Source organism: Thermobia domestica, chromosome 1 (genome assembly GCF_964235325.1).
Source record: "Thermobia domestica chromosome 1, izTheDome1.hap1.1, whole genome shotgun sequence".
Classification (NCBI taxonomy): domain Eukaryota; kingdom Metazoa; phylum Arthropoda; class Insecta; order Zygentoma; family Lepismatidae; genus Thermobia; species Thermobia domestica.
In genome coordinates, this window is record NC_137454.1 from 145,645,840 (window position 1) to 145,671,835 (window position 25,996).

The following is a 25,996-nucleotide window of genomic DNA, read 5'->3' on the forward strand; positions in this document are numbered from 1 at the left end:
GCTTTTTGCATATAAGTAACTGGTTTCTGAGATTTATCTCTGAATTATTGTTAGAATTTTTAGAACTAAAGCAATTACTTTTGACTGTCGAAAAATAGGGCCGCAGAATGCATCATTCAAATAAAAATCAGAGATCAGCGTAGATTTTAACAACTTGCAGTTTTCAAGAGCAAGACGCAAAATTTGGATGTTTTGGTGGAGTTCTGGTATCGCATATAAAAATATGATAGCTTAAAAAGAAAACATCAGATTTCAGATATTTATTTATTACTACAATTATTAATTTAAATTTGAAATATACATTAGGAGATCTTTGTGTCACTTCGTCAAAATACATAGCATTTTTCACGTGAATCGTGGGTACTTAATATGTGCTATAATAACAATAACTATTATTATAATCAAACCTCACAGAGGTTTTGAAATACAATTAAAACTTCCTGCAGCACGGAGTACAAAGAAAGTTCTTTTCAACATTTATTGTAATGTCATAGTAGCGATGAGTAGATTAATATAATTATTGCAGATTGAGAACAACAACACTCAATGGAAGTCATACTTTCGAATAATTAAATCTCTGTTTAAAGAAAGGAAGAAAAAACTTTAAAAAAAGCAACACATACCAATAAAACTATTAAAATGTACAATTTCCTTAATTTATAGAAATAAACACTTAAAAATCTTTGCTAAAAGTACGATCATTTCAATTCACACATATACACAAAAATATTGTTTATTATTATGTTATTTATTGTACGTACTCTATTTTATAATTTGTCATGAAATTAAAATAACATCTATAATAAAAAGCTCTTTGTTAATGCCTTCACATGTAGATTGCACTTTTGTGTAAATCTATAAATAATATTACATATCTTTCTATTAAAATTATTTAATTGTACATCAATAGAGGAATGGACAGGTATAAAATATTGCATAAGGTTTTACATGTTGCAAAATGTAACAGCAGCAACTAGTTACTGTAATTAACTCATTAGTAATACAGAATCAACAACTCAAATGAACTGGCTCTCTAACAATACAACCATTTGGTGTACGTAGTCATATGTGCAAAAAAAGGCAAATAATATTCACGAAAAAGCAATTTTTCAAGAGTTTCTACCACATTCGAATTAGAAGTTTCCGATTACTTAACCCATTGGTATCATGACAAGCCGTGGTCGCGCGCAGTATTAAAACGTTTAAGTCATATGACGTCCACTCGCGAAGTGTAGTTGATCAATATACACAAAATTAGTACATTTTTCTGTGCACACAAAATCTTTTGGTTCATCTTCTCTTGTACAGGGGACACATAGGTCGGCTATTTGCCTTCTAAATATGCTATTGTGCACTTACACCAGGGCATTTAAATGTGATTGCAATAGGTTGCTCTCCCTTCTTAATTTTAATACCCTCACTTCTCTCTTACTGGTTGGGTCTTACTAGAAACTACCATGGAAGCCATTGACACCAAACAAAATACAGTTTAGAACAGCTAACAAACTTTTCTAGAACCTATTTTAATAATTTTTAAATATTCTTAACAACTTCATAGCACACTGAAGATGAAAAGTCACTAAAGAAGCTTTATACCTATTATTTACGTTCATATTATTTATAATAAAACTTAATATGTACCGATCCATGTCCACAATCAAACAATGTTTTAAAGCTTTATTAAAGACATCTAAAAAAAATCTATGTTCGCAGGTGTTCTATTTTAGGACAGTAATACATTATGGGCTAAGCTGAAATCCTTCAGTGGGATAATCACACAATCATTATACTCCGATCAACATTTGCTATCTGTTTTCAAAAGAATATGCTTCAGACTGAAAACCAGTTAAGACGAGAAAAGTGATAAACTGAACGGAACAATATAAAATAGCGAACTTCCAAAACCAATATTCAACAAATGATTTCTTTGCATATTTGCATTTTCATCACGTTTCATAAAGCTGTACATATTGATAAGAAACACTAATATACAGACGGCAGTACTTAACGAACATTAAATAAAACTCTGGTAATTTTATCCTACTTCCTCAATTACAGATCTACATCTACTTCTTTTTTACTTGATAAGTATGCATTTTCATACAATATATTTGAAAATGATGACAAATATTGATTTGATTATAAAATAAGGATTGTTTAATCAACTTCGCTAAAAATATTCAAGAACAGGTTCTTTTGTTGGCTGAGAACTTGCATGCAATTTACATTTATCTAAATTTATCAAATTTCGATATGAATATTACACTCAGGTAACCAAGTCACAATGTATGACTTTTGGTTAGAAGCATTATACTATGCAGCTGCATGGAAAGGAATAATTGAAAAAAATTGTGTTTGAATAGCAATCTTTGCAACAATATCAAAATGATCAAAATGTCATCTGTCAGAGTACACAAGGACAAGCAAACTTTTTTTTTTTTTTTTTTTAACTTACCAAAGCTTTCCACATTTGTACGGATCTGGTATATAAATATATTCTCCAATATTTCATTTGTACGGGTCAGGGACATACGTGTACTCTTCAATGTTTCATTTGTACGAGTCAGGTACAAATATGTACTCTTCAATGTTATCAGGTCAAAATCAGAAAAGCAAGTAAAAGATATTGTAAAAATTACTGATTTAAATAATTAATTACACTGTGCCAGGATGTATTCAGGTTGCATGTGCCCATAACCAAAGGAAAGGAGAAAAATGTGGGCAGCACTAAAAAATTAAATGTGAAATAGTGCATTGAGGACCTCTGATAATCACATTACTATATATATATATATATAAAACCTATTCCCAGTTTCGCACTTAAATATGAAGTTACAGTAGTTTAGGGTTATGATTATCTATATCACAGTTAAACTTATCCATTCAAAGTACGCGCAATCGTTTCGTTAAAAAAAATTACTTTTCATTTCATGGTGTTGAATGACTGTGAAAGAATCTTGAAAATATTATGCCTTTCTCTGCACACATGTCCACACGTACTTACAAATATGGATGAACAACCACACATCAAAAATTGAGCAAAAGTGCAACAACTGCTGATACAAATTTGCAACATTTACATTAAACAAAACCAAGAATGTTTGTACTATTTACGCGTTACGTAGATATTGGGATTATTAGCCAGATAAGTTTCTATCACTTGTGTATTTATAGAACAAATCTATGAAATATATATAATAATCTATTATGCCTGGGCGTGTTACATGTTTGAAACTGTAGTTCAGATATTAATTACTAAATATTCTATATTTGTCCACATATTTTTTGAGAAATACATATAAAATATATTTTTACAAGTAATATTTTATAGTTCTTAAAGATAAAAATAAATAATATTTGTTATATTAATGATATACACTTTAAATAAATCTCGTTAAAATTTCTATTTTTCATTCACTTTTATCATAAACTACTTTAAAATATACCTCACCTCCTCTAACGCATTTTATTTTTTATTAATTCACTCCTCACAAAGAAAATAAGTACAGAAAATACAGGAATTTAAGATGAAAAGGGAATCTTTCTTGCAAAAATTTGCTTGAAAGCTCCAGATGAAATTCGTACGGGAAATATCACAGAAGTTTACAACTGAGACAAATATCGTATTCTAAGTGGTACATATCTATTTGTACAAAAACTAAATATATACCAATGGACGATTAGAAATCATTTTCAAATAATAAATTCAATATATTATGCAGATTTTGACTAGGAGAAGATACACAATACACTGAAACTTTTTTAAAAAATATAATCAATAGATGATATGCCCAATGTAGTCTGATGTCGACAACTGATGGAATTGGAAACTAATTCTTTCAGTTCTTATAATTTTCAAGCTATCGCCAGTCCAGCGCTCAGAATATTCTGTATTATTGCATTTAAAATAATTCTTTCTTAAAATTATGCAACTTTATTAAAATAATTCTTTTTTAGAATTATGCAACTGTAAAGTATAATCTATTTGTTGCTCATAACAGATAGCTCATTTTCAAGGTATTTGAGCTGCGAATAAGTAAGAGATGGATCGGAATATCCTGTTAAATTCCAGCCCTTGTTTACGCTTTACGTGATATAAATGTCAGGGTAAACGGCATATCATAAAAAGTTTCATAACACTTACTTAACTCCACACTTACTTAATGTTTCTTGGAGTCAAAATGAGTCCCACATTCAGTCCAATATGGCTATACGTCATGCTTTCACTCAAGCAACTTACATTATGAAAGAAACATAATCAGCATTACATCATAAAGTTCTGTTAAAACAGCCCTTGATCCGTAAATAAGAAATGACCTACATTAAAACAGCAAAATAAATTCGGCCAGATGCTTTGGTGTACAAAAGCGTTTCGAATTTGTACATACTTGATTATTTAGTGTTACTGGCTTTCTTATCGCAGTGTATATTTATATGTAAATTCTTCTTACATTTAAAATTCACTAAAACCACTACACTTTAAAAATACTGATGCTTCTTGATTTTTTTTTCACATCATTACAATGAGGTAATTAAAAAGACAACTAAATACTGTACTCTTTGTAAGTGTTAAAAACGTATTACCGATTAAAGAGTTAATGATATTCCCCTCTCCCTTTTTCTGTATTTTATACATTAATTACACTAAAACTAGTGTAAAAAAACGTGATAAAGTATCAATATTTCAAGTTAGTACGAACTTGATAAAAAGTATTCATAGAATAAATAGTGAGAGAAAAAAAATGTCATGATTATGCATTTAGAATTTCTTTGTGCCTAAAAACCACAGACAAATGGCTTCATATTTTTTAAATTAATTATCATACGGAACAAATGGAAACACCTGAGTTATCTTCCCAATGCCCTTTGTTCGTCCTTCGCGAAATAGGAATCTCATTCCTACTTTTACGTACTCGGGATGCTTGATGAATCGAAACAAAACCGATGCCTTTTCATTGCTGTGGATACCATTACTTGCCAATATACCTTCAATCACTGCTGTCTGTCGAATATTACCTATAAACACAGTGGTTTGAAGGCCACGATAAATCGTTCTCGGATGGAAGTCGACAAAAATTGTAGCCTGTAACAAGAGAAATGGAGTTAAAACAACAACCTTCAAAGATGGATAAGATGCTGGTTCTATTTAATTACTAGCTAAATCTGACATATTTATATTTCATTGTTTCACTTGTACCTCCTTTTGAACAAGCTTTATGACTAATACAAGGTTCATAGCAAAATTTCGTTCAGGTGCTAAAGAGAATATGAAACAGCATCTATACAAAATGTGAAAGAGTGTGTTCTTTCTTTAATATATTCCCGACCAAATTCAATACGTATTTGCTATTATGTGGCATTAGATAAGTTCCGACCTTTTAGGAATTATAGGAAAGTACACTATGCCTGTCCCCTAGACTTTCTTAACTACAAGCTCTCAGAACTTTTCGAACTTAAGAATGTACTGTGGAGTGAAGCTGTCTTACACAGAAATAACATCATTCCAAAAGATGTAAACGCTTTTGACTTCTGGGTCATCTTCCAATTTTTGCTGCTAATCCAAATGTGTCAAACTGTGACATGTTTCCGGTAAAGTATAAACATACTACCTAAGTACACATTCTACATCAATTTCTCAGCATCCTCGTAAAAAACACATTTGTGTTAAGTTTTGAATAGCATTAGTCAAAACATAAATGGAAGTGAAAGACAAATAAGCCGTAAGACGTAATGCTCGTTGGTGTTAACTACAAAATACTAAAATTTATCGTTATCGTTATGGGTGAAAAATTGACTACATCCTTACCCCAAAGCACAATACTAATGCTTTACCTAATCTGCATACTACTTCTACGCAATTACATGACTCCAATATATTCGTACTATGGATATTGCAAATATCTTGCACAAGAACTGTAACAATATTACACAGTAACATTCTGCACCATCATTGTGGTAAAATTGTAACATTTATTATATAATGTTCTACATCTATTCACTGAAATCTTTATGTAAAAAAATTAATAAATAAATAAAAACTATTATTACTGAATTCTGAAAAAGAAAGAAATATGCAAAGTGATCACAGAAATGTACAGTAGAGAAAGAATAAATGCTTAAAAGGAATAAAAATCAGAATAATTCGCACAAATCATACCCGATTTTAAAAGTTAAGTCTACTTAGCCACAAAAGTTTAGGTGACATTTTGTCAATAATCTTTCATACACTACTCCTGCATATCATATGAAAATTCTATTAGGAGATTTCAATGCGAATGAGGGCGAGGGAATATCTTCAAACCGATTAGATGGAACGAAAGTCTGCACAAGGAAAATGATGGAAACAATGTAAGACTCGTGAGTTTTGTAACATCTAAAAATTTTACCAAGAAGAGTACAAAATTCCTACATAGTGACATTCATAAATATACTTGGACTTCACCAGAAGGAAAAACATATAATCAATTTGATTACATTTTAGTAGACATAAGAAGACAGTCTAGCATAATTCATGTTCGGTCGTTTAGAGGAGCTGATTGTGGCACTCTCTCTTGTCAACATCCTATAAAATTCTCTAACATACTGTACAGTATGTTCTCTAACATACTAACATACTAACATACTGCAAGATTTATCCTATATGCAGATGAAATTATTGGAGATTATCAGTGCGGATTTAGGGGAAATCGATCAACTATCGAGCAGATATTTACCACCGTGAAATACTCGAAAAGAAATGGGAATACAATAAATGAAATGGAATAAAATCTTTCAGTTTAACGTTCCACGATTATGCCCTTTAGGCTAAGGGAGACGGATGATAAAGGCAAGGGAATTATGATAGGAAAATTGGTGGAATGTGAATGTGGGAGGAAAAGCGAGTATTTCGAGATAACCTACGAACAGTACGTTATCCATCACAAACTTATTTGGCCAAGGATAGAACGAGGGACCCCACGCACCAGAGGTATACGCGCTCTACCACTGAGCCACCATGCTTCCTTGGGAATACAATACTCCGGTACATCAATTATTAATTTATTTCAGAAAGGCGTGCGACTCTGTTAGGAGAGAAACATTATATTACATTCTTATCGAATCTGGAATACCGGAAAAGCTGGTCAGATTAATTAAGATGTATTTAAATAAATCCAAAAATAAAGTCCGAGAAGGAACATACATGTCCACGAGCATTTACGTAAAGAATGGCCTGAAATTAGAAAATGCACTGTCTCAAATTATTCAATTTTGTTCTAGAATATGAGGAAAATCAAAGATTGCAACCGGGGCCTAATGCTGAATGGCCCTCACCAGGTTATAGCTTATGCTGATGATGTAAATCTGATAGGAGATGATATAAGGATAATGGAAAGAAATGCAAAAGTTGTATTAAACGCCTGTAGGGACATGGGAGTTAGAAGTAAATACACAGAAAACTAAATACATGGAAGTTCGCAGTAACCGTAATACTGCAAATTATACAGAGGTTGTTTAGCCTACGTTTGGCTGATTTCGTTCCTTCCCCCTCCCGGGCAGAATGGACTCACCCGACCTGGCTCGTGGCGTCCTGCAGTGTTGTGCAATGGCTTCCTGGGAACGGAGTTGTTTTTCCGCGCGGACGACAATAACGTAGAAAACAGGACCATTGTTGTGAGTGTTGTGTTAAATTTGTTTCCACGTGTGTGGGTTTTCCCTCTGTGACCAAAATGCCGCCCAAACTAAGCCGGTTTTGGGAAGGCTAAGTTGCGGCTCTTTATGACGCCTACTTTAGTGTTTCTGTCATTAGAAAACAGTGCAAGAGGAATGGTTGCAACATCAGTTTAAGTGGAATAAAAAATGTTATTAAAAAGTACAAGGGCAACGAAGCTCCACCATTTGGATCACCAACGAAGTTGCCTAGGAAGCGGGAATGCACCAAGGCCACCTCCACCACGCAGAGGAAACTTCGCAAAATGGCAATGCAAGAAAATCCGCCAACACAAAGGTGTATGGCTAATCGTCTTGACGTGTTTTTGGGGACTGTGAGCCGGACGTTACACCAAGTCAAGCTGGAAAAAGTCATGAAAGTTCGCGGCCATCTTCTCACGGATGTCCACCAAAAGGAACGAAAATGTAACGTCCGGAAGCTGTACGAACGGCATCTGGCAAAACAAAGGTGGATGTACGTCGTAACGCTCGATGAAGCATGGATTTACCTTTCCGACTGCGGCAAACCGAGAGCCATCATGTACCGAGAGAAAGGCGCCAAGAACTTCATAAGGTGGGTCCGTGTCTGTAAAGAATCCTTCCCAAAAGGGTTCATGGTCGTTACTGGCTATTGTTACCGAGGTAAACTGAAGATTCGTAGGGTGGCGAAGAACTGCAAAATAAATTCGCAGTATTTTCAGGAGCAGATCATGCGGCCGATCTACGAGCATGAGATTCCAACAATGTACGGAAATGACGCCAATCTGGTGCGCATTCACATGGACAAGGCCTCATCACATACCTCACGATTGTCCCTCGTATTCTACAGAGAGATGGAGGAGGCAAGTGGTATACAGGTGATACCTTTCAATGAGGTACCTGTTAAATCTCCAGATGCAAGTCCTATGGACTATTGTGGATTTGGATTGCTGAAGCGGGCTTTGAGAAAACGGCGTGTGACAACTGTGGAAGGACTTTGGAAAGCTGTGCAAAGGGAGCGGGACAAGATTCCCCTCCCAGTTCTTCAGAGAAGCCTATTACAGTGGAAATTACGCTGTCGGGCTATTGTTAGGAACCAAGGGAAACACATCGAGCACTTAAGAACCTGGGGCCATGGATTCTTCTAAATTTTTAGGTAAGTCGAAATTGGCCAAATGAAGACTGAACTACCTCTGTAGTTGCAAAAAAATACCAAATTATACTTTCGATAAAGTCAATATTTTCAAATATCTAGGATCAACATTAACATTTGTGTTATTCAGTCCAAACTCTCTTTCTTTGCGAACCCTGTAGAAGAATTTAAAGCTTACAACACATAAAATAATAATTATGCCTGATGTACTGTACGGTTGCGAAACATGGTCGCGTACTTTAAGGAAAGAACGCACACTGCAAGTATTTGAAAATAAAAGCCTAAGGCTAATATTGAGAACCAAAACAAACGGAAACTTCATAATGAGGAACTGCATAATTTATACAGTTTACCTGACACTGTCAGGGTTATTAAATCTCAGGTGGGCAGGTCATGTAACCAGAATAGAAGGAAGTAGGAGCACTTTTAAAAGTTTAACTGGAAACCCAATCGGAAAAGGACTTTTAGGAGAACCTAGGGGCAGATGGGAGGACAATATTAAGATGGATTTTGCAGAAATAGAAATACAAAGTAGAAAATAAATCCAGTTGGCTAAGGACAGAAGTCAATGGAAAGCTTGCATTAGCTTAATATATGAAACTGAGAGACTGACTGGACAGTGGGGACAATATTGTTCACGAAAGTACACAAATTTAGCGCTGAAATATGGCATGTTTTCTCGAAGATACTCTTTTTCCCTCGTGTATTAATATTTTACCAATAATAAAAAATACATTATCTTCATTTACGTAAATGGAACAACAATGGATCGTTAAGGAAAACTATAGCACGGCTGTAATGGCCTAACGTCCAAGACGGTTTGTTATGACGGTTCTGTTAGTTATGTTACCTAACTATTAGCAATCAATCTATGTAATTGGGTTATACTCGTCCAATAAATATGTTCAATTTTAAAATTCTTTAGCGACAAGAGGAAGAAAGAGTAATCAAAATACACCCTTCAAAGATAAACATAACTTCATACAAAGCTCCAATAGGTTCATAAAAATCACATTTTACTTCTAAATTTTCTGAAATTGAAGGACCCTCTGCAATAACAAGATAAGTCGAGTTATTGTTACCTCGATTCCGCGTATAATAAAGATAAAGAAGGAGTGTGGATTTACTTTCCTTTTCCGTCGCCTCTAGTGCGTATACGAAGTGTCTGTTGAGAGAAAAACACAATTTATCTGCATCTTGCATGTTGCACTTTAAGTTTATAAGTGAACCTCATTTTTCACTTACCTTATTATTGCAGAGGGCCCTTCAATTATTGTACAGTTATTTAGGAAACTTCGTCTTCTATTTTTTTCCTAAAGGTCTTGATCTACTCCAGTATCTATATTTTAATGCGTAACCTGTATTAACAGTCTTACAATAAGAATGTATGGCGTAAATTTATAGTTTAACGTTCGATCCGTGTGGTAGTCCACATGCTCCCACCCTAGATCGAACCATAAACTGTATGAACAGGAAGCATGTGTCGTAATCACTCAGCTTCTCGGGTGACTCATTAAATTAGGTTAAGGAATATATGCATATAAGTGCTTTTATATAGGTGTTTTTATTTTATTTATTTATTTATTTTTTTTAACGGGGTAGAAAGCGATAGTATCTTTATAACAGCTAAATTAGTGGTCGTACACACTAGTCATCCCTGGATTATGTACCAAAAGTATCTTGCTTAAAGAGACTAATGAATGCAGAACTGAATTTTCATCACATACCTTGCAAGTGTCGAAGTTTTAAGAATAACCGTACTGTTTCAACAGGTGGCATTCAACTTTATCAAAGATGGTTTTCATATTTACCTAATTTTTAAATCTTCTTCCTTTGTACAAGGTGATAAATTTTGTTTATGTATTGGAACGTTAGCTCAAGAAGTTTACAAAATGCGATATGACAGCAGTAAAATTTTCTTCGCTGCCGTTGTTGATGAAGACGGAAGTTATCCATTGAAACAGTACAGTTATTCATAAAATATCGACGCTTACAAAGTAAGTCTTTAATTATAATTCTGGTAAATCTTACTCTATGGTTAAATCTGAAACAAACAGAGTTTTTTTTTAAATTTTTTTAATACATGGGCAATTTAAGGTATGTACTTCAAATTATAGTAACTATATATATATATGAAATTTAATTTGGTCTTGTTCTCGACATAATCTATAATATAATGAGTTAAGCTAAGTTTATATACGTAAGAAAGTTAATCAAATATTACTAAAATAATAATTTATGCTATTCCGAAGTTGGCTAAGCAAAAAATACTATATATACCTTATTTGATCCTCTTATTTATGTCAAGAAAACGTATCAACATTCTTAAACATAGATATTTTTCCTGATCAAATTGTAATAGTCATCGGTAAAAAAAAAAAAAAAAAAAAAAAAAAAAAAAAAAAAAAAAAAAAAAAAACTACTACAATTAGAACAATTATTTTTCGAATGCATTTTTTAAAATTGATTTGTGATACTGTATTTTAGTATTGTACAGAATCCTGTACTGATAATATTGAAAACAATACTTTTTTCGAGGAACGTGACTGTGCCCAAAACAAGTGTTTCAAATGTTAGTTATTAAAACTACACGCGCATCTTTCGATCCATAAAGAAGAATTAAAAATGCTTTGGATATTATACAGTATTGGATTCTGGACGACAAGAGTAAAATATAAAATCACGAAACAATTGAAGAACCAACAGCGTTTCCAATTTGAACTACTTGAATTTTACTTCGGTGTGAAAATGATTTTACGTTTTCATTTTTACGTAATTATGTTCCTGTTCCTTCTCCTTGTTTGTATTTCTCTCAACATTTTTTTTTTTTAATCAGTTAACAACGCTGATAGCTTGGTCATCAAAAATATATGTATCTTGTAGAACTATTGATACTGTTTCGATGTAAACAGAAAATAATTTGAAGCATATATTAAATGCAACTGATCCTCAACATATAATGTACAAGAGACATGTATGTATATTCTATTTATTCGATCGGGTTTTTGTTAAAATGAATAATTATTATAAAAACCACCGAAGAAATATCCCTGTCAAAGTATATGCTGTATGTAAATAAAAATAGATAGTACTGAATAACATGAATCAATGCATTTTTCCCTTTACTTCTACATTTAAAGAACTGAAGAAATCAACAGATACCCAATAGCTATTTTCCAACATATAATACACATTCATTTTCTATAAAAGATAACTGGAACTTTTTTTTTTTTCCTTTCTAATTTTATAATAAATGTTGAGAATACGATTTGAAGTTAATTTCTGTGCAAACGTTATCAAAAGACCCATCTTAGTTAGTAATGTCGAAATGAAAACGATTAACTGAGCATTTATATAAGACTATACTCAAACCCGTCCACACGTCCTTAAAACAAACTACACTGGCAGGTATCCATTTTAGCTGGCTACTGAACATATTTAACGTTAACTACCCGAAATGACTCATGCTAGTAATCTGTTTCGTAAGATTTATGTTAATTTGATTACAATAAATATTTTTACTTCTATCTTCTTTATCTTCGTAAGTAATTTAATCAGACTTCTTAAGAGTATATAATCTATGTCAGTAGCAGTGTGATAATACCAGCATTATATCGTAATCATTGGTATACCTGAAAAAAATTAGACGCTGAAGGCTTGGCATCGGGAACAAGAAGCATCATTCCTTTTCTGAGTCCCGCGACTTCTTGATTTAGTCCCAAAGACGCACTCTGGCTTGCTCTCACGACCCTACATGGAGCTTTATTCCTATGTATGGATTGCACCTGCACTGGTAAAAAACTTCCATCGTCCATAGGTCCTGCAAATCGTCAGATAATATCTAAAATATCTTCTTTTGTAAATAGCCATTTCATTCAAAATAGCTATATAATGAACTGAAAGCTTTCAGAGACCATACAGTAGGCTCATTAATTACAGTTCTATAATATCTTAAAAAATACATCTCTATTTTCAACCAAAAGTTTACTACAATAAAATCAAGTGAAGATACAATTTAAAAGTTCAATTATTTTTAACCAACTTATAATATAATTTTTATATTATATTATTTTAATTTTTAGCCTAGCTCAATTTAGCAGTTTTATGGAAATGAAGTGATCGATTTTTTAAATTAACAGAAGGCTGAGCTCTCAATAGGCAATTTACTTAGAAATTTTTGATGAAACAAATTGTATCAGAAGGGTTCAGTTTTGAACATGAAACAACAATAAGAGAATCATTTACATTATTCATGCCAAAAATTTCCCCTTAGCAAGTCAAAAACACACTAGGCTATATTATGGAAAATTATATACTGGAAAAAGGTGTAGCCTTCGTGAGCGAAAGGAACCTGACGTTGAGGACGAAGAGGCAAAGCCGAAAGAAAAGGATGGTCATTGAAAGTGGATGAAGCAAAGTGGTGAAAGTCAGAAATCCATACTGTGAAAGCAATTTATTCCACGATTTTTGAAGACCCATCATCAAGACAAAGAGCCAAGGCTTGTATATTCATGAAAACTTCGCGAATTGCATGTAGACATTTTCCGTCACATATGATGGTTGCGGAGAAATTCACATTGCACTTGTTTCTTATCTTTAATTAATCCACTTTAAACCATATTTTTAAATTCGAAGCTTCATCTTAAAAATGTTATTTGATTTATTCACGATCTCATCTAAATACTTACCAACACAACAGGTAACACCATAAAGTCTAAGTTCGATATATAATACATACAATTTAATACAAAATAAATCAAGGTAATAATCTGCTTAAACTTTGGGTGGACACTTTGAAATACTTGATTCCTAGTACAATCTGAAGAGTACCGTAAGCTATTTAAATACAACATCAAACTATTCTATCAGGCCTTGTTTCCATTTTGTACTAATACACAATAACACACTGAGCAAGGCTATGTGATAATATGTTTAAAAAAAAAGAAAAAAAAAAAACAGTATCACGTAAGAGTTTCAACACAATAACTGTGTCTTCATCAGACTTCCACTCCTTCTGGCTGCTTGGGAGTTAGTCATCACTTATATAATCTCCGGAGATCAATTTTTAATTAGGCTCCGCCCCTTCATTAAAAAGTAACACTTGTGTGGCTTTCACTTTCACTTTTTAGCTGCACACGTGTCCAATTAGAAGTTTACTTTTTTAAAATAAATGGAAAAGGAAGAAAAATGGAGGCTTTAAAAGTAAAACGTAGACAAATTCACCAGTATTCAGAAGATGCTGTCTACAATGCATTACGCAGAATGAGTCAGCGGGTCGCAGTGGGTAACATCTTGTTGACCTACGATCCACTGACACGCATCGCTTGGGATTGAATCAGGGACTCTTTGCACAAGAGGCAAACGCTTTTCCTGTATGTCCTAGCTCCAGAACACTCCAGAGGAGCTTGGCGACGTGAAGAAAACTTTGGTCAGTTTTATCAAAGCTGAAACCCAGCAATAGCACGTTAAATACATTCTGTTTAATAAATTGACAGATTCTTTTTCAAGGTAAACTTTATAAGCAAACAAACAAACAATCACGAATAGCTCTAGAATACTGGGATTGACTGATCGATAAAGCGTCTATCTGAAGAGTTGAATCACTTCATAATGAATAACTGAATTTACTTCTTCACCAATATGAAAAAGTCTGTGCCAAAATCCAAAACATTAAAATCAAGAATAGTACTTACTTCTTTTTCTGAATATAAAGATTTGGCAACAATGTCAAGAAGCATACGAGTTTCAGCTTGAAATTCATGTCGCTGTCCAGATCCTGTTGCTTTCTCCGAGTCTTGAATGATAGAATGGTGTTCCGTCTCAGCTGTCTGGCTCTCGGTGCTTGCAAATCTAATCTGGTGTCTCAAGCCTAACCATAATGGATCTGACACAGTCTTTCTTATTAGTAAAAACTTATATCCATTGTAAAACTTAAACTGTGCACCGTATTTTGTTACAAATTGTCTCAAAAGAACTACACGCTGAGCCCGCATGGAAGCAGCCATTATAAATCACGTGTTGAAACTGTTACGTGATAGTTTTTTTTTTTTTTTTTAATTACATATTATCACATAGTCTTGCTCAGTGTGTTATTGTGTATTAACATCAAACTGTAATTCAAAAACAATTGTAACAACAAGATTTTCTCACTATTCCATAAAATAAAAATAAGAAACATTTTTCCTTTTATGAGATACGTGGGAACTTCAAAGTGAATACGAGATGATGATGTCAGTAACTTAAAGCAAACAAGTGGTTGATTTTTGCAAGGTATGCAATCCCTTTTCAATGCAATTTATGGAATTTACAGACCAGCAATAAACTATGAACAAAAAGGTTCGTTCCTTAGGGAAATCATATTTGGTAACCAAAACCTTATATGTGCCTTGTATTACGGCCAATCCAGGACAAAGTGATCCTCTCACATTGAAAATTCCAATCTGTTAAAATTATATTTAAACAGCATGAGACATAGTACAGGTAGGTACACTAAAAAAATCGAACCTTTCGCAAAATACTACTTCATGAAACGAATACAAAACAACCAATTCTAGAAATTTAAGGAGAATATCTCCCCAAGACATGCAATAGTCCAAGTTGATTTTGTGGAAAATCATACCCTCTGCAAAGAAGAAATTCGAGAGCTCATTGATCACATTATCACTAATGAACTAGGCTAAAAATTCCAAATTTCGAATGAGTTTTAATCAAATTTGTATGTCAGTACTTTAAAGTCAGTGTTACTAAAGGAAATTATGGTTGATTTGGCAATGCTGGGAGAAATATACGATTATTTGTTTTCCTCCAAAACAGTATGGTATAATACATAGCTGTGTTAGTAGTTCCTTCCTCCCGAGCTTTTAGAAAATTAATGTGTTTAACTGTAAAATGTAAACTCATTGAAGTGACTAGTCTGTTCGCGTCACATCTGAACTAATTTTGCTGTCAGTTTTGTCTACACGAGAACAGTAATTACTCTAACAGCAAATTAGTGGAAGTGACTTTTTATATCATTTCACATCTACACTAATGCTTAAATTTTTCTCTAAAGATACTGTTACTTATGAAATAAGGATTCCGGGTGTGGCCTTCTCTTTCTATGCACTTTATTTCTCTTCATTTATAAAGTATGAAAACAATAGAAAAGTCTGAATAATATAAACGCTTGAAATAAACCCAACTTTGAATTTTCGGGCCCAGTATAAGTTTTTTGCATGCGAATTAGCCAGGGTCAAGAATATTTCAGGTTCTTCGGAATTATATATATATTTATATGTTTCACGCCAATATTAACATGAAGGTTAAGTGCCAGGTTTAGTTTTCTCTAAGACAGACTTATTAAGAAGAGCTTTATTACAAGAAGTACATTTTAAAAATAATTCTTCTTCTAAACTTTTCCCAGTTAGATGAGGTAGGTTTTCCATATCGCTATCATTCATGTGTCTCATATAACACTGTCATACCCTACTGCACCATATCGTTCTTTAAACAGTCTCCTCACTTCTTCTTTGATCGGCCTTGCGTTCGTTTCCCACTCAGTTCTATAACATTTACTCGGTGAGCCACGTATTCCGAAGGTTTCCATCGAAGTCTACTTTTTTGCACTTTTTCTACAACTGGTTTCAACTTTACTATTCCTCGGATCACTTTAATTTTAATTCTGTTCCTCTGCGTCACTTTACACATCCACCATATCAGCGTCTTCATCTCCACAACAAGAAACTTTCAATCCTCTCTTTTCTTCGTCATCCAACATTCCGCTTCGTATAAAATGGTAGGTCTCACTACTGTTTTATAAACTTTTCCTTTAAAGCGTATTGGTACCCTACGGTCATATAACACTCCTGTCGCTTCTCTCCATTTTGTCCAACCATCGCTAATTCTGCTGTTTACATCTTCTTCCATTTCTTCATTTTCCTGTAGTATTGATCCTGAATACTTGAATTTCTTTGTCCTTATCTCCTCTTCTTTGCCCAATCGTATTCTTGTATTTTCGATTACATTTTTGCTGAATGGGCAATGTAAATATTCTATCTTGGTTTTACTAATTCTCGGCTCTTTGCTCCCGAATGTTCCTCTCCAGGCATCTAATTTCTCTTGCAGTGCTTTCTTGATCTCAATCACCAGTACGATGTCACCCTCAAATGAAATATTTCAAAGTGCTAACTCTTGGATATCCTTTGCAAGCTTGTCCATCGCAACTGCAAAAAGGTATGGGCTGAGACTAGATCTCTGACGAAGTCCCATTTTAACTGTAAACTCTTCTGTTATTCTACATGTACTCCGCACTCCTGCCCTACATTCATCACCATATCTTAAATTACACAAATGTATGCGTTCAGAATACACTTTTAGTGGCCACCAAATAAGTTCCCGTAGAACTTTATCGTATACTTTCCCTCTAGGTCGATGAAAATCATATGGAAAGCCTTTTGGTATTCTCTGTACTTTTCCATTAGTATCCTAACTACAAACATTGCAACCGTTGTCGACAGTTCAGGTATAAAACCAAATTAGTTCTATGTTATTTCGATCTCTCCTTAATGTTACTTGTATCATCTCTTCAAGAGTTTCATTGCATGGCTCTTAAGTTTTATTTCCTTGTAGTTGCACATTCTTGCACATCTCTTTTGTTTTTAAAATTATTGCAGAATATAAAACAAGCGGGAATCTTAAATCTTCACTTCTAATTAGGTATGTCTACACGAACCCAGTATTTACACTGGTTATGCTTCTTTTGAAGACCGAAGTGGTCATATTTATAAGATTATAACATAATTTAATTAAAGTGGACTGAATTGCTTACTTTGTCTCAAAATATAAATAAATATGAGACAAAAGTACTTTTAAATACAAAGCAATGATAGCAGGTGTAAAAAAGATAGACCTTTCGCAAAACACTGCTTCATGAAACGAGTACAATGAAACCATTTCGAGAAATTTAAGCAGAAAATTCCCCCATGGCATGCAACAGTCTAAGTTGATTTTGAGGAAAATTATACCTTCTGTAAAGAAGAAATTCGAGTGGCTCATTGTCACATTATTACTAAGCCTAGAAAGACTCTTCTTAGTTCCTCTAGTTCTCCCATAGGAAATGTTTCGCCCTTGGACTTCGCATATGTCTTCTCAGATTCTGAGGGAGATTTAGACGATGACGTTCACTGCCGTTCTGTTTCTTCAGAATGACGGAACTATGTGATAATGATAATTCCGATACTGAACTAAAATACACAGCTCGCAATTAAGAGTAGAAGGTCTATCTGAATGAAATTAGAAAAATAATTTCACCTTTGCAAATTGAAATGCAAGGCTTAAACACAGTGGTGAATAAGGGAATTCTTGTGTAAAATACTGTCTTAAAAAAGCTTTGTGATCCTACTGTCACATACACTTTATTTGAGCGATTCATTAACAAATGGACATTTGAATACACTACAAGTTTGATATTTAGTCATTTTTTAAATATTCACAATCACAACTAAAAGTGATAAACTGGTTAAATTTAAGATGATAAATTGATTGAAACAAATTAAGCAAAATTTATCGAGAGGGCTTGCCAAGCCAAGTCAAATAGAATTATCATCGAAACTAATTTCATATTAGGTATTAATTAGTTTAGCTTGGCACAGACTTATTATACATAACAGTAATGAATTATTTTCTGTTTTTTAGCGTTTATATTATTTTCCACTTTTTAAGTTTATATTATTTTCCACTTTTTAACGCTTTTGATGAAGGAAGAGTTAAGCTTCCCATGTAACTTTACTAAGTAAGTCCGTCATGTAATTTTCCAGAAACATATAATATATATACGAGGGTTAAATCTTAAGTCAGCTACAACATTTTTTCTTCTTTCTTTCGAATGAGACATAACAGGACACGTTGGAAAGTTTATGGCATGTAACGTCGAGTGGTCCTACTAGAACTACATATCTGAGCACGCCCCAAAGTTCAGTAGGTGAGGTCATGAAAAATGAACAACGTACGGGTGGTGATGGGAAGTTATTCCACACTTGACATATTCTCTTCATCTCTTCATTTAGGTCCATGCCATTATGAACTGATCCCCGAAGTGAAACAGGCATTGCGTGGGAAACGTTTTAACAGATAGACTAGACATTGTGACAGCATTTCGACGCGAGGTGGCTCACGTTAAAACTTCACATAAAGCAGATGATATTCATCTTAGGCAACGGACCCTAGATGAACTTGGAGACTACTTGGAAGGTTGCTAACATCGAGGGAAATTTGCGAGACTTGTACCGTGTACGACTATAAAGTCTGTGTAAGTAGTTTTGTGTAACCGTTGCTCATACGATTATCAATCTGTGTTGTCCGGTTGCCTGTAATTTACTTGTTTCCCAAGAAGGCCTCCTTCATCCAGCCTTCCTCTGGTAAGACCATTCGACGGCCCGTGCCATAAGCTTTTCAACGTGTATCTTCGATCTGTCTTTTTATGCTCCATTTCGAAAGAAATAGAAATAATAATAATAATAATAATAATAATAATAATAATAATAATAATAATAATAATAATAATAATAATAATAATAATAATAATTATTATTATTATTATTATTATTATTATTATTAAAATATTATTATTATTATTATTATTATTATTATTATTATTATTATTATTATTATTATTATTATTATTATTATTATTATTATTATTATTATTATTGCCATAATTTAGGACTTAACCCTCGTACTTTACACATTTCGATGTTAAAGGAAGGCTTTTCCTCTCTTGCAATTATTAATTCTTAAGTACGCTTGTGTTAAACAGAAAAAATCTGTTTTTCACAGAGGTCATATCTGAAGCTTTTACAAATTTTGTAACAGTAAAATGTAAACATATTTTCTCCACATATGTACATCATACGAAAGCTTACAAAGTGCTCTTTATTCTAAAATACGATTGAACAATGGCATCTCGGATTTCAGTACCTGTGTGAGCCCAACCCGGAACTTCGGGATTGGCCGATTACTTCAAATATACACATTAAGAAGTTGCATGGAATATGACCTTTATGACACAGAGGTCATGTTAAAGGGAGGAAGAGAAGAAATAATAATAATCAACATTATGTACTTCAAAATATACCGTTAGTTTTTTACGTCAAATTTTAAGTAAATTATCGTGAATAGAAAATAAATAAGGGATACCACTACAATACGTTTAGATCTTGTCTCTATTCATATATTAATAGTGCGTGAACTTCTGATTTCACATAGTTCAATTCGATACAGAAACAACCACAAAACCTAAATAATTTCTATAGTGAAGCTTACCTATTACTAAATTAGTGCCTTCTGTTATAACACCTTTGGTTAAAAGCCCACCAACGACTGTTCCAACTTCTGGTACCCGGAAAGTTTCATCGACTTGAAATTCACATGGCTCCTTTAAAAATAAGTATGGTAAAAATTAGTTACGGAACATACAACTCACGAGGATTTTATGTTGAACTAAACGCAACAAAGGAACTACTTTCACAGAGAAGCTACAGTTAAAATAACTGAACACAATCTTAACTACTTAAGCGTATTTCTTTTGAAAAGTAGAAGGAAAAATTCCTCACACTTAAAGATACTCCTCTCTAAAATTACTCTGACAAGAAATAATATACTTAAAAATAAATAAACAAAAATAAAAATTTACACATTATATATAAAAGAAGACGAGGAAACGTTACACCTCTCGCTTATCTGGCCAGAAAAGTTTTACTTAAGTGCAAAAAATTATTCTTCTTTTAACTATTCGTCTGTGATCTATTGTGAACCATGCCTGCAAAAGAATGAAAAATGAAACGAAATGAAATCTTTACGTGAAAGTTTTACGTCCCACGGTTATGCCGGCTAGGCTAAAGGAGACGGTGATGATGAAAAATGAATGAAATGATGGAATGAAGAAAGTGGGAGGAAACGGGAGAACCCCGAGGAAACCCACGCACACGGTGTTTGTCCACCACAAAGTTCACTTGACGCGAGCTGGGATCGAACCAGGGACCTCATACACGAGAGGTGAACGGTCTACCACTGAGCCACCGCGGCCCCCCTGCGAAAGAAAGACTATGAGTCACAAATATTACTACTAGGGCATCCATGTCAAATCAACAAGTCATCAGACTTGACCATCTCAGATTTTTGTAAAAATTGGCGCACAGCTTTATTACTGTGGGAGATGAAAAAATTCCAATTATTACCTCTCTCCTCCTGAAAGTTTCCCCATACAGGGTGTTCAAAAATGTCAAAAAACGGCATTTTTTCACTTACAGTGATTATTAAAAATTGTCATAAAATGGTTAATATATGCACTAGAGACGTGAAACAAACACCATTGGAAAGCTTAAAGATTGTTCTACAAGTTGTACTATATTGAAAAAACCTGTAAAATAAAAAATAAAACTTTAAAAATTCAAATTAAAATTTGAATTTTGAATTTCGCATAGAAATGTCCCTGTGAATTTGTTCAAAATTGTCCAGATTGTAGTCTCATATGTGTATTTTGGGTATTCAAAATTAATTATAACACCACAAAGTTGTATTTTGGGCACTCAATGGGATCCGATTCAAAATTCAACATAAACCAAACATTCCAAGATATTGACCATGTGAATATCAGGGTTCAGATCGATAACCATTTGCGTGTAGCTATTTACCAGCATCAAAGGAATTTATATTCAACTTCATTTGTTTCTTGATGTATTCATTTGAACTTACACAATTATCTACCTTTCGAGTTATTTAAAGTGGTATTACGTTTCCGAACAGTGATCAATACAGGTTATTATTCTTGTTAGTCAGTATGGATGTTTCTAAATTTATATTGGCTACATTGATACAAGTTATTTTCATTCCTTTGTTTCAGGATTGCTGTCACAGACATGAGGAAGTGTATAGTTGAAATAGGAAAAAGCATTTATTGACTAACTGTTTGTGCTGAAAGTGTGTGAAGTGATTAACAGTGTCACTGTGTTTCATAACATTTGATACAAATATTGTGAAAGGGAGGGAAATATATCCCTCCCTCCCTTTCATAATAAGTTCTGTAACAGCAATCCTGAAACAAAGAAATGAAAATAACATGCATCAATGTAGCCAATATAAATTTAGAAACATCCATACTAACTAACAAGAATAATAATCTGTATTGAGTACTGTTCGGAAACGTAATACCTCTCTTAATAACTCGAAAGGTGGATAATTGTGTAAATTCAAATGAATATATCAAGAAACAAATCAAAATTGAATATAAATTCCTTTGATGCTGCAGGTAAATAGCTACAGGCAAATGGTTATCGATCTGAACCAAGATATTCACATGGTCAATATCATGCAATGCTTGATTTATGTTGAATTTTGAATCGGATCCCATTGAGTGGCCAAAATGCAACTTTGCGGTGTTTTAGTACACATATGAGACTACAATCTGAGCGATTTTGAACAAATTCACAGGGACATTTCTATGCGAAATTCAAATTCAAATTTTAAATGAATTTTTGAAGTGTTATTTTTATTTTACAGGTTTTTCAATATAGTACAACTTGTAGAGCAATCTTTAAAATTTCCAATGATGTTTGTTTCATGTCTCTAGTGCACACATTAATCATTTTATGACAATTTTTAATAATCACTGTACCGTTTTTTGACATTTTTGACCACCATGTATGGGGACACTTTCAGGAGGAGAGAGGAAATATTTGGGATATTTTCATCGACCACTGTAATAAACCTGTGCACCAATTTTTACAAAAATTTAAGATCGTCAGGTCAGATTTTGTGATTTCATTGGTTGATTTTACATGGAATGTCCCTACTATAGTTAATTGTAAGTATATGTAATACTTAAAATTAACTTTTGAATATTTAAGCAAAGAAATTCTTTACTGAAATATATGAAGATAAATCGGAAGAAAGACGAAAATATTGAAGATATTTGTAAAATTTACAAATACAGTATACAACAGATGAACTGAATGGTAACGGATCGGTTTATCCTCTATTGTTTTCTAGCCAATAAAGAAACAAATGTGATTCGTTAGTGTGAGTTTAACGTCCCTTAACGCTCCAGCACTGAGGCTATGTGAGACATGGAACTACAATTTCACATGGAATCCAAACCACGTAAGCTCCCACCGGAAATCGAGTGAAAAGTGGGAAGTCTGTCAGTTCATCCATGAATTTAAAATCACTTACAGAAGACTGAAAATTACTTGAATTCTCAGCCAAAGAATATCAGCAAATGTTACTATGTAAATACACTCTTAAGTCACCTCTCGGTTATAATATGATATTAAAATTAATAATTAACTCACCTCTCTGTTATGGTCCGTTATATGTTCGCGTCGTTTGAATAAGAACTTAATTTAAGTTATTACAACAATAATAATACGCTATTAACTTACCGTGAAAGTTTGATATAAAAATTTGATTAAGTTATATATATATACACGCTTGAGTATTTGTAATAAAAGGACATCTTTTTAAAAGGCTTAGAGGAAGTCCATAATAAGATTTAGAAGGATTATTATTATTATTATTATTATTATTTACGACCCAGTTTAATTCTGAACTCTCGAAAGGAAGTGCTACTTCGTATAAATATAATATTATTATATGTAACTATGCAATTTCATAGAAGGCAAATTTCTAAATTGTTAGTGCACCTACTGAAATTCGGAGTAGAGTAGATAATTAAATTACAAGAATAGGATAAATGTCGCTATCAGTCATTCTACTAAACCCTATTTCCTTTAAATTCTTAACAATAAGTAGAACCTATCTTGATAAAATTGAAGAATTTTAAATTCATTGTGGATTACATAAACTCAAAGGGTAAAGGTACGTATAAGACAACTCCTCACGCAGCTTACGTCGTAATTATAGATCGCAGACAATCAATATCATATAATAAAACGATATACTTCAATATGGAAACATTTTTCCTCCTGACCAATAAAAGCAGAAGTGTTTCTCAGCAAATGAAAGTTTTAATGGGAAAAGAAAACTATGTTAAATCTTTTTTTTTAAATAGTATTTTTCACTTAATTATTGTTGTTTTAATGTTTTTCTTTTTTCTTGACCAACAAAAGAGAAGGTAAAAAACAATGATTGGAAGAAATTCTAAATATACAAAAAAAAATGTGGAAGAAAGAGGCATCTACAATCTGATATAAATAATATTTACAATTCCACTGAAAAAATAATAATTTTAAGAGGTAAATTCAACATCTAAATGCAGCTGCCATTTTCAAGAAACAAGATGAAGGAAAGTAGGCTCTAAAAGTTCTACGTACAAATTGCAGTGTACACTAATTTGTAAAATGTAATGAAAAAAATATATACATCTATACAGCGCTAAGAGAGTTATGGAAGGAAAAAGAAATATTGCCAACTTATTATATTTTTAGTGAGAAAATATATTCAAAAATTATGCTTCTGATCTTTCTGAGATACTCAATGAGATCGTATCAGGACTTGTCAAAGTAGACTACGTCAAGCAGTACTAGATTTTTTTTCCTGGTTAGGAGCATTCTGAAAACAAATCTATGTTAGGGTAATGTATTTTTAAAAATTTGGTTTCCATGTGCTTTTACATGTTTGGAACGACGTGCAAAGCGGGGAGTGGGGAAGGGAGTGTTCTAGTGTCTGTAGACACTCTATACGTGATATTATATTGCGCTTTGTCGTAGCAATACAGTTTTCATTAATATGATTACACGCTGTCTCATAACATCTGAAGACGATTATATCCTATTATATTAATATATAATTCAAAAATAAAATGAAATATTTCAGTTTTACGTCGCATGGTTATGTAGTGTATGGTAAAGAAGACAGTGATGGTGAGAAATAAATGAAATAGTGGAATGAAAAGTGGGAGGAAATGGGAAGAACTCAGAGAAAATCCACGCACACGGCGTTTGTCCACCACAAAGAGCACTTGGCATGAGATGGAATGAAACCAGGAACTCCACGCAGCAGAGGTGAAAGCTATACCACTGAGCCACCACAGCCCTATATCTACTTCAAACTGATCTATTTACAGAGTTGGTGGGAATTAACTCCCTATTAAAATTTGTTTATAACTTTTTATATTACCTAACCATTTTTTATGAAACAAAAAGTATCTTGTTCCTTAAAATTATAGAATTTATTACGTTATATCTCATTTATGTCACTGCAGGTATTAGTGGCTGACCATGACGCAACGTCTAACCTTACGTGAGAGGGCTCAGCTGGCATCCTGAAACGAAGTATGACAGTTTGTAGTACAAGTACAGAGATGGTGGCGAAGTGTGAAAGACCTCGTGCCTCATTAGGTGCAAAGGCCATAATGAATTGCCGTTCGAAGCTAACGGACACAGGTCCTGTAGCAGATATTAGAGACGCGGTTGCCTTTTAACACCCAGGACGGAGGAAAATGTGCAAATGGTTCAGGAAATGTTCATCGATCCTCAAAAATCACACAGGAATTTCACGAAAGTAGTTTAACTGACACACAATCCAAAATGTTTTGAAGGAAGAGTTGAATTTTCGTCCATGGAATTTACTGTCAAGTTTTTCAAACGTATCACTGGAGTATCTGCAGAAGTATGCTGCAAACATTCCCAACAGTTTACGTAAATTGGTAGATAATGGCAGTGTTTATGCGGAATTTTAGGAATGCATAACGATTCTCCCATTGTAAGGAACGAAATGCTTTTTATTTCATGAAAACTGGCTAAATATTAAACAGTTTTCATTACGAGTTAATTCCTGCCCACCTTATATATATTTTTCGTATATTTTAATTCCTTTAATTAAATCAGGACATCCTTATGAATTTAACTGCTACTTAAATTTTCCACGCTTTTGCCGACAAAAATGCTGAGTAGCACCACTAGTTGATACATTTCTTTGAGCATGTGTGCTTTGTTTAGGAAGCCAGTAAGTATATATTGTTCCTATAGCTACGAATAACTCATAAGAACATAAAACAACTAAAAATATGGAGTCTTGCCTCCAAGGAAGTCTAACCTTCAGGATTGGAAGGTTTTACGTTGACATAAACGTGCGGAATTACCAAGCTATTAACATACTTTAGAAAATAAATTGTAAAGAAAGATAAAAATAGATAATGGATGGCTAACCTGCGACCGCATGACACTACTGACATGCGCAAACTCA

At 33.3% G+C, this 25,996-nt stretch overlaps 1 protein-coding gene across 4 annotated transcripts in view; it reads right to left on the minus strand.

The window, feature by feature from the left end:
- Window positions 1-247: 247 nt before the first annotated feature.
- LOC145689780 (GTP-binding protein 2) overlaps window positions 248-25,996 on the minus strand; it is a 111,980-nt gene continuing 86,231 nt past the window's right edge. For all 4 annotated transcript variants that reach the window (XM_081763993.1, XM_081763985.1, XM_081763988.1 and 1 more), the window contains 3 exons: window positions 20,117-20,228; window positions 12,451-12,638; window positions 248-5,083 (listed from right to left, as the gene is read on the minus strand). In XM_081763993.1, coding sequence (XP_081620119.1) covers window positions 4,814-5,083; window positions 12,451-12,638; window positions 20,117-20,228 — 570 coding nt within the window. In that variant the 3' untranslated portion in view covers window positions 248-4,813. The remainder of the gene's footprint in view (window positions 5,084-12,450; window positions 12,639-20,116; window positions 20,229-25,996) is intronic.